The 17355-nt window shown below is 46.0% G+C and overlaps 1 protein-coding gene across 2 annotated transcripts in view; it reads left to right on the top strand.

Moving 5' to 3' along the window:
* The window catches only part of LOC140282143 (insulin receptor substrate 1-B), a 43641-nt gene that overhangs the window by 10350 nt on the left and 15936 nt on the right, over nucleotides 1–17355 (top strand). The window contains exons 3-4 of one of the 2 annotated variants that reach the window (XM_072376725.1): nucleotides 265–3400; nucleotides 5402–6543. In XM_072376725.1, coding sequence (XP_072232826.1) covers nucleotides 265–3400; nucleotides 5402–5418 — 3153 coding nt within the window. In that variant the 3' untranslated portion in view covers nucleotides 5419–6543. Of the gene's footprint in view, nucleotides 1–264; nucleotides 3401–5401; nucleotides 6544–17355 lie in introns of those variants that run through there. The other variant, XM_072376726.1, reaches the window with a different exon arrangement.

The following is a 17355-nucleotide window of genomic DNA, read 5'->3' as shown; positions in this document are numbered from 1 at the left end:
AGAGCCAGTAATAAATTGTCTCTGAGAGTCTGAGAGGAAGCTGCAAAGTTTAGAGCAATGCACCCCAGCATTTTAATTTGACCTTTTGCTATGCAGTTAGATTACACCCAGTGGACAGTTATAAATGGAAGAAAATATCCAAGAACAGTCAAATTCAAAGAAAATTCACTTGAAATTGTCAGTTGATAATGTGTAACTTGGAATAAATTCACAAATGAATATACTACAATTATGATTTGTGATTACTTGTATTTCATGTCCAAGGTGGATGACTCGGTGGTGGCCCAGAACATGCATGAAACCTTGCTAGAGGCTATGAAAGCACTGAGTGAGGAGTTCCGCCAACGCAGCAAATCTCAGTCGAGCTCTGGCCCAGGAGGAGGTGCTACTGCTTCTAATCCCATTAGTGTTCCCTCACGCCGCCATCACCCAAACCCTCCTCCCAGTCAGGTTGGATTCCTCCGCCGTCCCCGAACTGAGCCCCCTGGAGGAGCTAATGGTGGACCAGCGGTCAGCAGCGCCAGTGCTTCTCCCACCCCGCGGCATAGCTTCCCAAGATCTCGCACCGCCAGCGACGGAGGGAAAGTTGAGGATGGGATGGCAGGGTCCACTCCTCTCCATGGCATGAACTCTAGCCCCTCCGCTAATGGCTCCTGCTCCACTACCCCGATCCTCAGATCAAAGTCAACCCGTTCAGCCCCGACCACAACTGTTAAAACTCCTTTTGGGTTGATGCGCTCCATCTCCACCCCCACACCCTCCCCAGCTCCAAGTCTCTCATCTAGCTCTGGGCATGGCTCTGAGTTTGGAGGCATAACATCAACTGGTGCTGTTCCAGGGTCTGGTACCTACACTTGTGTTCCGTCTCATCATGCCTCTGTCTCAGGCTCACCCAGTGACTATGGCTCATCAGATGAGTATGGTTCCAGTCCAGGGGATCACACCCATCTCCCCTCCCCGAGCCTCCCTGGAAGCTCGGTTGGTAGCATCAGCAGCCAGTCGCTTGGTGAGGATGGAGCCAACTATATCCTGATGGGTCACAGGGGTAGTGGTGGAAGCTGTAATCAAGGGAGCATGATGTCGAATGCTCAGCCTGTTCAAGGAACACCAGTCTGTGGCTCCCAGATGCAGTCTCGAAGAGTGCTGCGCCGCTCCTCAAGCCGTGAATGTGAAACAGAACGTAGGCTGCTGAGCAAGCGTGCCTCCTTACCCCCTATGGCCCTGGAAAGGCTGGTCCCATGTCAGCGCAGAGGTGATGAGCCCGCAGATGAAGATTCAGCTGATTATGCCATCATGTCGAGCACAAGCCGAGAGTCCTTTACTCCCACCTGCTCTTCCACACAGAGGGAATCAGCCATAAATGCTTGTGTGGGGGGAGGAGGGTACCTGGATGTGGTAGGGGAGTTCAAAACTGAAGGGGCTGGAGTAACAGGGGCTAGTGTAGATTTAGGTGTGGACAATGGATACATGTCCATGCTGCCTGGAGTCACTCAGCCTCCGGTATCCTTATCCCAATCACTGGCTGTCTCTGTCCCTGACTCAGATTCCAAACCTGCTGATGACTATATGGCCATGACCCCTAACAACAGCGTGTCTCCCCCTCTGCAGATCCATCCTTTACCAACCTCTGACGGCTATATGATAATGTCTCCCAACAGTAGCTGCTCCCCAGACCAGCGTGGAGGTCTCTCTGGAGGGGTTTGGGTAGGCAGTGGAAGTGCAGACAGCAGAGCTGGCAGTGACTATATGAACATGTCTCCAATTAGTGCTCGTTCTGTAAATGGTAGCCCCCCACCTCCGGAGCACACCTGCCATTTGGAGACCAGTTTGCAACAACAAGCCCCCAAGATGGTTTATTCTTACTATTCCCTTCCCCGGTCATACAAACATAACCCCTCTGCTGGACATTTCGATGATGGGCCTGGACGAGGCAGAAGGCCCAGTGGAACTTGTAGTAGGGGAATGGGTGGTGGTAGAACTATTGGAGGGTGTCAGGAGCAACCAGCAGCAGGTAGTTCAGTGGTTGGACGTCACCTTTCACTCTCCTCATCCTCCTACTCCTCCAGCTCAGCCAGTAGTGAGAGTCTTGGGGAGGGCGATGATCGGACAAATCAGGCTTTGAGTAACATATCAAGTGGATCTCAATCCAAAGATGGGAACAAAGTAGCTCAGAGAAGGGGCTCTGGTGGGTTGTCTAAGCAAGGTAGGCATACTAGAAGCAGACCAGTGAGCCTGTTTGTTGACGTATCCAAGGCTAACACCCTTCCAAGAGTCCGTGAGAACCCCCTACCCCCAGAACCTAAGAGCCCTGGGGAGTATGTAAGCATTGAATTCAAGGGGGACCATTTCAACCATGTGGGGGTTGGCGCAGGGCGTGGTAGGGGTCTAAGACATGGCTTCTCACTGCCTCATGGCTCAAATAGCCAGCATCTTCAAAACAGACCAACTTCTTGTGTAGGGAACTTTATCCCACTCTCCCACAGTCCGTCTGCCCCCATCACTCCCCCAGCTGCCTCTGAGTATGTCAACATGGATCTGGGCCCTTCTCCATCCCCCTCACCACTCTCTCTTATCCCATCAGTTTTCCCTGCTTTCCACACCCCTCCCACTCCTCCGACTTTTGCTCATGCCCCTAAAACCTGTAAGGACGGTACTACTAGTCCTCGTGAAGACGTTGTCGAAGTGGCTGAGGTAGCTCCTAGGAAAACCAGAGAAAATAATCCGTCAGTGACTGAGTCTGAGTCCCCTACATCCTGTGGGGACTACACAGAGATGGCCTTCAGTTTGAATAACAACCCTGTTCCTCGGACGTCACCCACTGTATTGCCCAAAGTCCCATCTCCCACCAGAACTGACCCTTCTGTTTCAGTGCTGTCACGGGGACTAGAGTTCCCACTTGGCAAATCAGGACTCAACCCAGACCAGGGCGCTAAAGTTATTCGCGCTGACCCCCAAGGACGCAGACGGCACTGCTCAGAAACCTTCCTCTCCTCGTCCTCCCTCCCCACCTCTACCTCCACTTCTTCTTCAACTGCCTCCCTCTTTCCAGAACACACCCAGACCGTGGCCCGCCGTCTGGCATTTGAAAGCATGCTGTGGGGGAATGGTGCTGTGCCTGATCCCCCCACAAACAATCAAACCACATCCACAGAACAAGGTCTTAACTACATAGACTTGGACTTGGTCAACAAAGAGACACCTCACACAGGTCTGGATGGGCCCTCAGGAAGCCAGGCCCCATCTCGGCTCTTCTCTGTTGTGGGTGCAGGCTCTGGGGTCGGGGTAGTGGGCGTGGCAGTCGGTGGCAGCAACAGCTCTAGCCTCAACACTTACGCCAGCATTGACTTCTACAAATCAGAAGAGCTACGGACACATCAAAATGGAAACAAGGAGGGAACAGGTATGAGTTTCCACATTTATTTCAATGTCCAGTCTTTCCTCTCACCACTCTTGATGTTTTCCATCTCACTTTCTTCCCTCTGTACTTTGTGTTTTGCCTCATGATCCAAGTGAAAAAATTATTCTTTCAAGATAACCCAATGGAGCACAGCATCCCTTTCCATCCATGCTTATAATCAAACTTTAACTGGCGCCAGTTTAAAATGTAGACAATTGTCTGATACGTTTGAATGCATAAACCGCAATGTGAGATACATCGGCTCCTCCAGCAATGCATAAATTGATTTAATTGTCTGGGCCCTGGTGTGCGATCACTTTTTAGATGATGTGATTAGATAATGTGTTAAAGGCCAGATGGGCTGTAGAAATATTGATGAAGATTAGTGCTCTGGAAATACTATTGATCCTCATGAGGTGTCTTGATTGTCTTGTAATCACTCTGAGAGCTAGATGCCACCTCACTTCAGTTTTTCAGCTTGGTGTTTAGGTGCATGTTCGAAAGCTGGTACTTACTTTCATATGAGAAGCGTCTTAATCATTCTGCTCTGTTGAGCCATTGTTTATGTAAAAGGGGAGCAGTCACATCTCATTTCAGTGCAACTGGTGGCAAAGAATATTATTCAGACTTGCCGTTTAGAGAGTAGAGCGTATTCTACTATTCTGTCCCTCCAGTTTGACTAGAGAAGTCAGCTACTGAAAAGAAGAATTGCTCAGTTTTGTGACTCCCATTTTAGATGTTATTGCTTTATGAGTTTCCAGAACCCTTGAAGTTCTGAAACTTGTGAGCAGCCAAATGAAGTTGAGAGGTCCATAGATTTTCCTCCTGGTGCATTGTTTCAGTTTATAAAGTGACTTCACAGTGAGCTTCTTCCTGCTTATAAAGATAAAATGTGGGGTTCCTGCAGCAAAAACAGACAGGCTTTCAGCTGTTTAAATCTGCTTCTGTGCTGCAAATGCAGCACTTTCTATAAAGAGGGGAGGTCAGTAAGGCCAGAGGATGAATTTTTTTATTTTGTTTAGTCTTTTTTTCGATTGTGTGCAACAATTTGCAAGCCTGGGGGGGGGGACCACCACAGCTAAACAATGCCTCAGCTAACTCGCTTTGAGAGGTTTCCTCATAGAAAAACATTCCCTTTGAACCACTGTCTGCACTAAATTGGCGCTTTAAGAAATAGACGGCTGCAGTTTAAGCAGATAGAGCACTGTTTAAATGGAGATGTAAATTTATATGCATCAATAAAAGACTCCATAATCATCCAGCGTGGGGGTCTTGTGATTAATGCACCCTGCTAAGCCTTGTTGTTTCTGTAGCTTCCACGTGATTTGTACTGTAGGTTGTATTGGAGTTAAACCTCTTGGGGTTTTTGTGGTAAACATTTCATAGCTCGGCTTCATAGTTGGATTTAATGAAGAATTTAAGGCATTAGGAAAAATTCATCCTGGGATCTTGCGGTGAGCGCAGCACAGCTGAGCTCAACAGTTGGTTTTTATAGATTCCACAGATGGAAATTAACCATCAGCCTGCTTCCATACATCACAGTGTTGGTTTTATTGGGAAATGGTGGGCATATTGGTGGAAGCAGGAGGCATTTTTAAATAGAAACGCTAGCAGCCTACCGCAGTGAGGACCATATGGGCTCTGGCTGCGGAGAATGTCAGTGGGGCAGCGTGGGGGAAATGTTACACATTGGCTGTGAATGTTGAGATGGGGCCAGTGTTTCACTCACACAGCTCTCAAATGCCTCTGTACAGTGTCCCCCCTCCTTTTATCCCTCTATTCTGCCTCCCCCTCTTTCCTCCTCCAATAAATGATTCTTTTGTTTGAGTGTGTTTGCTGCGATGGGCTGGTAGGCCTCTGCCTCCTGAGACATTTCTACCCCGCAGTTTATAATTTGCATCTTTTGGAGTTTACTCTCTCAGTTTGTTTCTTTATTTGCATCTTAATTTAGTCCTTTTTTTTTCTTCTTTTTTTCTTCTATTTGTCTTCATTCATCCTTCACAGTGCTTGTTCCAGCCTGACATCCATGCCGGTGGATTTTTGGAATTCCTCCCTCCCTTCTGTTAACTAGTCTCTCTATTGTTGAACATTTTTTCATGAAAACCTCTTGTCTTCATGCCGTTCGTCCTCCTCTCCTTTCACACTGCATTTCAGCCCGTCCTTCAGAAGTAGATGTTTTTGTCTCAAGCTGAATCGTTACCCTCTAGCTGTAGCTATCAGAGAAAAGAGAAAACAAAAAAGAAAAGCGAACATGATGAGATGGTCGATAATGACCGGCCTGTCTACTACTACACAAAAATACAGGTTAGAAACGGCTATGTTGTCTGCGCAAGTGTGTGTGGGTTTTTTTTTATGTTCTGCTGTAATTATAGGGGATTTTTTTACCCCGTCAGGCCCCAGCTTGTATAGAAAAAGACTGCGTGTATGTCCCGGGGCGCACGCACTCTTTTGGCACTGAAGGGTAAAGGCTAAAATTGAACATGAGTAGTGGGACATGTGCCAGGGACAATCCTGTTTGATAGTTGTTATGTAATATGTAGTGTGCAAAAATAACCTTGTGATTTAGATAATGAGGAAAACCATAGTGAGCTATTTCACCTCAAGCAATGTCGACTGGAGAAAAATCAAATAAGATGTAATAAATGTGAAGCATGGGCCTTTTTTTCTCTTTGCTACGACAGTTTGTGCAAAGCGAGGGGATACGGAGGGGATCTTCAGAACAAAACACTGATATAGATTAAAGCCGACGTCCCTCCAAGTAAACATGAAGTGTGAATTTTACCATCCGTTCTTCCAGCCGCTCCTAACCAGCCAAATATTGTATTTCTTTACCATCTGGAAGGGATATTTATGCCAAAATAATCCGTGGCCGGGACACAAGACGTCACCAGAGGGACGGCGTTTCTTACAGAAAGAGCCCATGCTAACTTATCCGGGCTGAATTTATCCCAAACTCGCCTCAGAGCCACATGCCAGCAAAGTCATGAAATGTTGTTCTCATGCATTGAAATCTAAATTAAGTTTTGTTTTGTTGTCTGTTACAACACATAAATATTGCTGACAGGTCACAGAAGGGAGGCTGGTGGATTTGTTTACTGTTACCTAATTGGGTAAAACTCACGCATAACTGACTAATTAGATCAGTGAGATGTCTGCTTCAGCTCGTAGCATCTGGACTTCTTGTATTTGTAGTTAATTTTTCGATATTTCATCTTTTTCTTCCTCTTTTCAAGTTGCTATGCTGATACTTTTGTGGGTTTTCTCTGGTCTTTGAGGGTGAACATTGCTTTTATAAAATGTAGGAGATCGTCTTACTCGTCTGTTCGGGATGTGAAACTCTACATTTTTGGTCTAATTCTCAACAAACGGGCAAATTAAGTTGTTTGTTGTTGTTGATTTAAAAACCGCTCAAAAGGCTCTCGTTTGGTTGTTTAAATTTAGAACTAAATAACCAAAAAATACTGAAATGGGTAAAAAACTTGTGTGAATGAACACATTTTGAGTCCCGTATCACGTAGTTTTATCGGAGACGTCTCTTGGCCCTTGTGGGCGGCTCATTCCTTTTTCCTCAAAGTCACAGAGCATGTGGCGCAGGTAGACACCAACGTACTTAAAGAAAAGCTGTGAATAGACCAGGAACGCATGCACAGAGCCAAATGCTTTTAGGAACCAAATCCTGTCCACCAGACAGCGGAAGGGATTTGTCATTAACTCCCCCTCCTTTTCTGTCCTCTGATCAGACACTGCAACAAAATGGCATTTTTATAATAAGAGTTTGGAACTGGAAACCTGTTTTCTGCATTAAGCAGGAACCTTTTCCAGGAACTAAGATGTTTTATTAACCAGAGGCTAAATAAAGTTCTGATGGGAGGGAAAATGACCCAGAACCGCGCCCATGATGCATAAAACCGTAGCCTTTAAAGAGGGTGTGATTTTCTTCCTGTCCTGTTACTCCCAGCCTCCGTAGTTGTACGTGCACTTTAGACCTCGAATATTCTTGGCATTAACTGAGGCAGCTGTATGTGAAAAGGGAAATGACTGCACCTGATTCAGGCTTTTTCCTGCCAGCTCCCTTCTTAATGTTCACTTCAGTCCACGTGAGAGCAGAGAAAGTTTACGTTTGGACATCCGATGGTGAAGAAGAAGGATCAATTTAATGAGAGGACACCAGCAGAAATGTCTAATTTAGTCATTAAGCAGGCATTAAGCAGGCACTTTGAAGGAACATCAAAGGCTTGATAGTTTATGACTAAATTACCAACTTGCTCCCGTATCTGTATCAGACTTTTTGCATCATGATTCATGCTCATTTTAATCAGGTGCCTAAAAGCAAACAGAGCATTTCCTGTTGGGCAATAGATGATGTCCACACTGAATCCTCTGCAAATTATGGAGTGTAAAACGTATAAACTCTTTAGTCTCATGGCAAGGTGTCCGGCTATATTTGTGCAGACGCTCCAAAACTGCACAGAATGACCATTACATTCAACACTCAGTATTTTTATGTGCCTGAAAGGGATCTGTCAAGTTTATATATGAGCAGAGTGTCATGATGAAGGGATTTTGTTCCAATAAAACTAAATTGTTGTATTATTTGATCAGTAAATCGAGCATTAGCCACTTACTTACTTAGTATGGTGATTACTGGGATACTCTATGGCAAACAAGGCATTTAATGCATTAATTCCTCCACACACAACACACTTTCCCTGTGTCTGCAACAGGCTTTCCTTGCTGGGTTTGTAATCCAAGCCAGCGCAGCACTAGTTTAGACTGACAGCACTAGTAGTGTTATGTAAAACCAACCACGTGGCTGCGACATGACCCCCTAAGAAGGTTAGGCTCAGGATAAGTATACTAAATATACTAATATATATATATATAGAGATGTATATATATATCTCTATATATATATATATAGCATATGTACGTATATACTCATCGTGATGGAATATGTACATGTACACATATGTTATCTGCTGAGATATTTGCCATGCGCTGGAGGCAGAAAGCACTCCATCCTCCCTCTGTGTCTCAGCACAGTGACTCATAGCTCCGCTCATATTAATGCAGAGTGTCAGTGTGCACAGATGTGCAGCAGAAGCAGCAGGGCGAAACATGTGGAGCCCAAATCCCAGGTTTATATGTGACTTTGAATCCTCTCGCTTCTCTTGGCAGCTGAATAGGATGTTTTAAGTATTTAGATGCTTTTTAAACAAAACCTATTTTCAATTAAACCTGCTTTTATTTATTTAGTGTGACCTCTTTTGGATCAAGAGAGACTAAGATGAGACATAAACAGCAGCACATTTAGGTGCAGCAATCTCATAATGGCAGATTTTAAGTCCAAGTTAACCTCCCAGATTTTCCTCCTTTTGTATAATCGACTGCGTTCGAAAAACAAGACGAGTTGGGAGCTGCACCCCTGCAACTTATGATTACGTAATCCATGTTAAAATGGAAATGAGCTCAAATTTCTCTGAAAATTAGTTCAAACTCAACTTTCTTTCATTAGCCTAATTACAGCCTTACACAACTGATTTGCCCACACAGGGAGATGCAGGAAAAAGCTGCGTGGTTACATGAGGACAGCTGCGCGGCCCGAATCCATTTCCTCTTCGGTCTGAGTAAACAAAAACCATATTTCTGTGTTTATCTAATATTATTCCTCACATTTGTTTGAGGTCTACATCACAAAGCATCTCCACCCTGGATCTTTGTGAGGAGAGCAGTTTGTTTATGCTCAAGTCAAGGATCCGTCCTTCGGTGAAGTCCAGTTTGCTTTGTTTGGGTGGTCTGTTCAGGGAGGTGACGCACTCGCACCGCACATAGCAACAACTCTCCTGTGTTTGGGTTTTTGGGGAGTGTTGAAGGTTGTGTGTGCGAGTGTGTAGGTGCCACGACACACGTGTAGAGCTTGAAGGCTTTAAACAGACCGTGTGCTGAGGTCATCTGGCTGCGCAGCGGCAGCAGCACCGTCTCATTTCAGGCCTTTCCCTCCATCCACTTAGGTAAATCCGAGGGGCTAGAGGAGTAATCCGGGTTGATTACTGAAAAAAACACACAAATGCAGCGTTGTGACGGTCGACCAAGCTGCCACACGCACCACTGCGCACTATGCAGAGATCAGTGCGGCACGGTGAAGGCCAGCACCAGTCAGCAGTCTGAGTTCAACAATACAAATCGCTCCCAAAGTACAGAGCAGCTGGAAACGGTCACATGCTGCAGCGGTATCACAAATGTCTTTGTAGTCGCGTTTGGCACCATGTGGAAATCATGTTCTGAATGAACAGGTGTTGCAGAGGTGGATTAGGTTTGGTGATGGATGCCTGCTCGATCTGGGCTCCGAGGCACCTTCTATGTTGGGTCAGTTGGCTCAGATAACAACGGTCCTGTGAACTCTACGGATCCGAGTTTTCAGGCTCTGCAACAGAAGAATTCAAACTCTGGAAACTTGGTGGCAGTCACTGTAGCTTTTGTTAGGATTGGTAAACACTTAAGTAGTGAGGTAATGCTTGTATTTCAACCATGCGGAACAACTGAAGTCGGCTCAACTTTATAAAAGAGAACGGGAACGAATGGTCGGAGTCGGGGCTTCAGAGATGTTTGAAATAAACGGGGAGGAGGAGGGACGCCCTCACGCCGGCGTCTGAATTCAGCCACAGACGGAGCTGGTGTCATGAAACACACAAAGTGATGTAATGTTAGTGTAAAAAACAACTTTAGTTTAGCTTATGTGCGGTTTTATGTCACCGTGACCACAGAACCGCTTTAAAACGGGTGCTGTTCATGCAGAATAAGTTATAGTTTATGCTTCAGCGTCATTTCAAAGACGTAGCTGATTGGTCCGCTCAGAACGTCATTTCCGGCAGTTGCCTTTTCTTAATGGCTGTACACGGCGAAGAAGCTCGTGGACATTAAATGATTGAAAGTGCATTTGTTCATCCAGGTTTTAATTTCACAACCAGTGCTGTAAATTCAGCCGTTCCCAGCCTCGACCGGTCGGACAGACCAGCTTCAACATTTGCAATTTAAGCATTTGTTCTTAAGTATCGATGAGCTCCAACTGCAAATACAGCTGCTCCACCTCGGTTACCATCGTTTACTGTTGTTAACTGTGACCGGAAGAAAAGGCAAGGATTCGGCTATAACCCCTGAACCCACACAAACACACAGCCACACCCCCCTACCGGCATGGCGGTGAACTGCAGAGCAACGTGTTCCCTCGACGCACAACTTTGAATACTCAATGAAGACGTCCCGTTCTGGAAGAGTATAAATCTTAACTGCCGGGAGGCATTTCCAACACGCCTGCACAGAGGTGAGACTTGCTTCCTCCTCCTTAGCGCCGGGTACTTTTCTCAGCTGGCGCTGCAGTGAATATTCCCTTAAAGTAGGCTGATCGTGGTAGCATAGCGTGGAGAGTCCTCCCATCTGTGGAAGCTGGAAGAAGTTGAGGCAAAGACATTTGACGGGACTGTTCTCTCTGAGTGATCTGCAGTGTTTTATCCTTTTAGTGTTAGCTTAGACCAGATGTAACTACAATACAACCCAGAGTCAACAATTAGGCTTAACCTGCAGTCACATGCACCAGAGCAGTGACTGCAGTACGCTGATGAATGATCTCAACCAGTTCTGAACACAAAATCAGAAATCAGCTGTTTTCCTGCCGTAATGAAGGCCATCTTTACGTATTAAAGTAGAAGAAATAAAAGGTGTGAGTGAGAAAGCTGGTCTCATAAGGAGGTGTTCTTAGATGCTGCCACAGACTAATGTTCCTTTGAGTTTGAGTCAGAACTGGGAGGATTTGGCTCTGCAGAATGAATAGAGACTAAATCTCCGCTGTGTGTCTGCGGGTTGCCATGCAGTGTCGGTGCGCCTTCATACGCCTCCCTCCTCACTGAACTGACTCATATCGCCGCTGTAGCCGTCCTCTCTCCTCTGATGGAAAGTTTCCTCAGTTTGCAGATCATGGAGGTAATATTTACCATCACTCCTACATATTTGCTCTTGTGCTATTATTATTATTATCGTCCGTCGCCTCAGTCTAAAAGCCTTTCGATTAAGACCTGTTGACTCTAACCCTGAAGCTTGAAATGCCGGCAAACGTGCAGAATGGACCGAGAGGGGAGGAAAGCAGTGAAACTAAGAACAATTGAGTTCATTTATGTGGATAGAGCTGGAGCAGACAAAAGAAAATACCAGGAAAAAGTTTGAAAAGGAGGAAGCGTGTGCTTTGTTGCCGTGGTGATCGGCAGTGTTGTTTTTCACGCCTTCTCCCTGAAAACATCACCTGCCCGCCTTTGTTTTCAGCCGTGCTTCTTCCCAAGACCCTGAGCTGGCCGGTGCTCACCTCCTGCTACGTAAACCAGATTTAAACACACACACACGTGCGCCACCTGCTCCTGGTGGTTGTTGTCCTCGTGCCGTCAGAGTTGAAAAGAGGATCTGACTTTGAGAGCGTGTTCACACCCGGGCGGCCTTATTCTGGAGCCTGGAAGCAGAGTAAGACCGGATCAGCTGATGCAACGTTGTGCGTATGATTCCAGTAATTCCACACACCCTCCGGGGGGTCGTGTCTCGTTTCCCTCGTGTCACAGACGCATCCATCCTTCGCTGCAGAGCAGCGGCTTCACTTCCAGCCTCGCTTACACACACAGGCGCAGCCACTTATCGATCAACTCCATGCGACTCGCCTCATTCGTTGTAAAAGTTGAGCACAGATGCAGAGTCACAGATCATCCTGTCAAGCAGGGATTAGGAGGTTTGATATGAACAGAGAGCGTATATAGAACTTTTCTCTGTAGTTTTATCAGTGTCTTGCTTAAGAAGTGAATGAAAGAAGAATCTCATCTCAGCTCTATGTGACGAGACGAAATAAAGAAATAGAACAATATATCTGCAAGATTTCATATTTTTTTCCCTAATGTGGGCGATTATTCTTACTAACGATCCCTTGAAATTGATCCCCTCCTATAAAAGCTGTGAATTTCTTGTGTTTTTGTCTTACTTTGGCTTCTCCGACTCCATTGAAGACGTGCTTTCACAGTCCTCTGCTGAGGGGAGATGTCTGGTCCTCCCTCTAATCTGTTTTTACATCAGCATAGTGACACGATGACCAGTTGAAACCTATTACTGCACTTATCGATATGTTTGTCAGTCGCTGATTTAGTTGCTCTTCGACTGGCAAACTGAGCCAACCACCTGATGAACAAAAGAGTTATTATTAGTGGTTATTCCCACCTGTGTGTCAGAAGAAAGGATGTTTGAAGTGCAACATGGCAGAAAAACACGTGAAAGAGGCGTTCATTTTGGACTAAAGCAACCGTTCCTGTTTGAAACTCACACCTTTGAAGCAACGAGAAAGAAAATGACCTGTAAAGAGATCTTTCTGGGAGGGAGCAGCTTTGTGGGATAACACCGATATGTTTTGTCTGCGAGGATTTAGGCTGAACTTTAGTGCTTTCTTTTATTCCAGATGCACTTCGTCCTCACTCCTTTGGCCTTGTATGAATCTGAACTTTGGGGAAACCAAGAGTTTCTTTGCTACTTACTATTAACACACTCATAAAGGCTTCAGGGTTTAATCTTAAAGACCCCCCCCATCCAAAAACCGCCCGGCTGAGGGTTACACGACTCGCTCAAGGGCCCGTTGAAAGGACTTGAGTTGAGGTCCTTCTGTTTTTGTGTGTGTGTGTTTCTGGTGGGATGCCCAGCGAAGCAAATGGTAATTAGGTAGTAAAACCTTGACTAATGGCTCAGTACTCTAGTCATGTTTTGACTGACTAGTGCCTTGTTCACACGCATTTGGCACGCACACACACACGAACACAAAAGCAGGGGAGTGAATTGTATTGGCAGCTCGGTCCGTCAAAGAGGCGCCGCTGGACAGGCTAAATGTAAGTGTGTGTGTGTGTGTGTGTGTGTGTGTGTGTGTGTGTGTGTGTGTGTGTGTGTGTGTGTGTGTGTGTGTGTGTGTGTGTGTGTGTGTGTGTGTGTGTGTGTGTGTGTGTGTGTGTGTGTGTGTGTGTGTGTGTGTGTGTGTGTGTGTGTGTGTGTGTGTGTGTGTGTGTGTGTGTGTGTGTGTGTGTGTGTGTGTGTGTGTGTGTGTGTGTGTGTGTGTGTGTGTGTGTGTGTGTGTGTGTGTGTGTGTGTGTGTGTGTGTGTGTGTGTGTGTGTGTGTGTGTGCGCGCTCATTGACAACTTTCCTCGTTGCAGTTGTCAGTGGATTTGACAGAAAAGCTGTTGGATCGCCACACCTGTGCTTTTTATGCATGCTTTTTTTCCACTTCAAAGCTCTTTAGTTGCACTAAAAACTCTGGTTTTGTTTGGTTTACACACAGACGTGACAACATGCACATAAATCACACGCTCAGGGCGGCCTCGCTCTAAATGGGAGAAGCTCTGAGCTGATGATCTGAGCCAGTCACCTCTCAGGAAGCAGGGATCAGCGAAAAGCTTCACGGCTAATGGCCAAAATAACCTTCACTGACTGTCTGTGTGATACCACACACACACACACACACACACACACACACCAACTTTCTCTTTTGTCAAAACTGTTTGGAACAAAGCCCCTCTGCCCCCCTCCTCCGTCTTTATTCTCCTCTTCCTGTCTTTTTACTCCTTCCCGGCAGACTTTTTCTTTGCGCTCGTCTTTATTTTTTCTGACACCAGACTTGGCCTGCGAGCGTTTGAACGAGCGAATGAAAGCGCCTGAGCCCATCCGTCAGATATAATCTACAGGACACGATCTGACGTACTCAGATCAGAGGACGGATTTCAGATAACCTGTAGAGCAGGTCTGCATTAGTAATCTGCTTTTTTTATTCATCAGGCACCTTAATGCTCAGATTTATTGCTTTGTCAACTCGTTGATGTGTGTGTTAAAAGAAAAGGTCGGAGTTTTGTAAAGATATTGAGTAAACAAGACGTAGCATGTTGTCTTTAGAAGTTCAAGTGGGTGGATATTAATCAAACTGTGGCCAGCTTTGTGTTTAACGCATACAGACGGGAGTGGCACATGTCTTCTCATCAGTGAGAAAGCAAATAAGAGTATTTTCAGCATGTCAGAGTTGGTATAACTCATCCTGGAGAGGAGAAACGTTTAAAACTAATTTAAATCTAATAGTTTTTTAGATGTCTGGTTTTCCTCTCCTTTTTAGTTAGTTATTAAAGTTTTATGGTTATTAAACGCAGTTTTTTGGACAGATTTTTCCTTCGCACCAGTTCTTTGACTTTTTACGGCACACCATGCGTTCCTTTCCAGTCTGGACTGTATCTTCTGTGTGGGCGTGTGTGTGTGTGTGTGTACATGCGTGTGTTTGCCTGGCGGCGTGCCATCGCCATGTGCAACCGGGACCCTGCTTACAGAGCGGCAATTGTGCGCTGTGGTATGGGATGTATGCTGGGCTCCGAGCGCGTCGGGCACTGCCTGGAAGAACGGTGAAGCCACCCACCCTCCAACCCGCTGGGGTTACTGAGTGCACAGGAGGAGGAGGAGGGAGCGCTCTCCTCCTTTCACACTCCTTTCCTGCCGCCCTTGTACCCTCTCCCAGGAAAGTGTTTGAGCTTCACTTTCCTTTGAGTTTTTGTTTGCCTCCTCTTCTTTTATTCTCTCCGCCTGTCTCCTTCTGCCGTGTGAATTTTTTTCCTGCTTCACACACACGCCCCTCTGCTGCCTCAGTTTGTCTTGATGTCAGCACCTCCCCAGGTTTCCACCGTGATCTGTGTGTGTGTTCCCGGCCGTGGCGTCGCTCAGCTGCTGCCTCTCTAACTGGGTTTGTCTCTAAAGAGCTTAGCGCCGGTGGCCGTTGGAAAGCGCTAAGCTGATTACCATCTACTAACGAGCCTTTTCTCACATGGAGGCTGTGTACGTGTGTGCACTGCTGTCTGGTCATAATACTGCTCATCTGAGGTTGCGTGCATTGACGGTAGAGACTGGCTTTGCGTGCGTTGCCACTTGAGCTGCACCGCGGCTCGGTGGATCAGAGGGATGACGTATACGGGATGAGAGGACGTCAAAGTTGATCTGAGGGCCAGCTGAAACGCTGACGATGACAGCGAGGTGAGAATCTGGTGTCGTGCAGAGAGGGTCAAGCTTTTCCTCGTAGGAGCCGCCTTCAGATCCCTTTTTTCGCCCTCCCTGAGCTTTGCCTGTAGACAGAGTAGTTTGAATTGGGTCCAATTGAGCAAATATCACCTGGACGAGTAACTTTTCTGGCTTAGACAGCAAAGTCACACACTGCCTGACTATTATATTCATTTGTGTGGACAGTCCTCTGTTAATAAAGTCCCAAACATTTAAAGGACACTTCTAACTGCATCTTGATTTTGCTGTGCTCACTGGCCACCACTTTTTAAATGATGGTAGAAGTAGTTCAGTTTTAGGAGCTTCTGCACGTCTTTACATGTCGGCTATCATTTTGTCAAAGGGTTGATTCGCATAAGTAGGACCGTCTCAAATCCTCGTAGCTTCTGTGAAAACGTTCCGTGAGTATTTGTGGAAGCACATGAACACACATTGAGTTGATTTATGTCCAGAGTTGGAGTCCAGACAGTTTTCTTTATATGGCTCTGAAGTCGAAGTAAACTAAAGTGCTCCACAAAGTGAGACAGTATAATATATGTGGTAACTGTAAATAAAGACAGTGAAATACATTAAAAGTACAGGGATGGGGACATTCTCAGCACCAAGGCCAGGCCAAACAGAAGAAATGGGTCTTTAAAAGTTATTTAAAGCTGGATGTCTTTAATAGTCTGAGTCTAAAATGCACCGCCACAAGTTACCCTGCTCTGATAATGTTACACAACTGACAGGTGGATAAGAGATGCCCATCAGTGCAACATAACACCTGTGTTTTATTGTAATTATGTCAGACAAACTTCCTCGACCCTCATTGGAGAGTAATAACAAAACCAGTCCTGTGGTTTAAGGGGTTTTAAACTGGCACACTGGTTAAATCTAGATGATAATGTGTCAGGGTCAGGGAGGGCGATGGGTTGCTTTCTGGCAGCAATAACCCTAAACTAATATGCATTCCCTTCTTTGCTTCTTTCTTAAAGAGTCGGAGGGGAAATATGTCAGTTTTAATTAGCATGTTCTGCTCCCTGCTTCGGCCACATGGAGCCTGGAAAGCTAAAACTGGGTTCAATCAGGAATAGAGAAGTGAGGATCACAGCACCAGTGGGCTGCCTTCGACTCGTCCGGATTGCTCAACGCTGGCTGCCTGCCTGAAGGGAAACTATAGGCGAAGCCCATACAGACAGGCTTCAGTTGCATAATCCTGACGCATCGAGCAGGGTGAACAAACTCTGCTGCTCATTTCATTGTGATCCAAAACTGCCAGAGTCAGGAATCTGGTTCCTTCTCAGAGAAATGAGCACCTGAAGGAAGATTTATCCACCTGGACACTGATATTTCGGTTCACATTTGTGAATGAATGACCGTGAACGTTTGGGCCACCGCTGGAACACTTCCCCATGATCGGATCATTTTGATGTTCTCTAAGGCAACAGAGAGGGAACAAGCGGTACCTCGACCTGCCTTACGTAACTCATCGGGCCAGACTGGATGAGGGAGCAGAGATGTTTGCTCACTGCTGCCATTATTGGCTTGAGAGCGGTCATTAACCTTTAGAGCGCTGCCTCACCTCTACGTCAACGCCACAGCTGGGCCTCAGCTTCCTGTGCTTTACAATTGTTTTTTTTTTTAATTGAATTCCCCAAATTACAGCAGGGAACAGGATGTGTGTGCTTGCACTTGGCATTTGTGACTTAAGTCTCTTCCTTTCATTTGGAGTTAAAGGTTGCCTTGTACTGCTGAGCTCCGAAATGATTAAGCCAATAAAACAGTTGACATTCGTTATCAGTGTTAATCAAAGTGAGACCACAGTTTAAGCCAGTAAATAACACCAGTCTACAGTTATTTCTCAACTCAATATTCAAAATTGATGTTG

The sequence above is a fragment of the Leuresthes tenuis genome, unplaced genomic scaffold (assembly GCF_036924035.1).
Source record: "Leuresthes tenuis unplaced genomic scaffold, fLeuTen1.0.hap1 SCAF_22, whole genome shotgun sequence".
NCBI lineage: Eukaryota > Metazoa > Chordata > Actinopteri > Atheriniformes > Atherinopsidae > Leuresthes > Leuresthes tenuis.
Note: the sequence above shows the minus strand (reverse complement) of the source record. Positions and strands in the feature narration are given on the sequence as shown.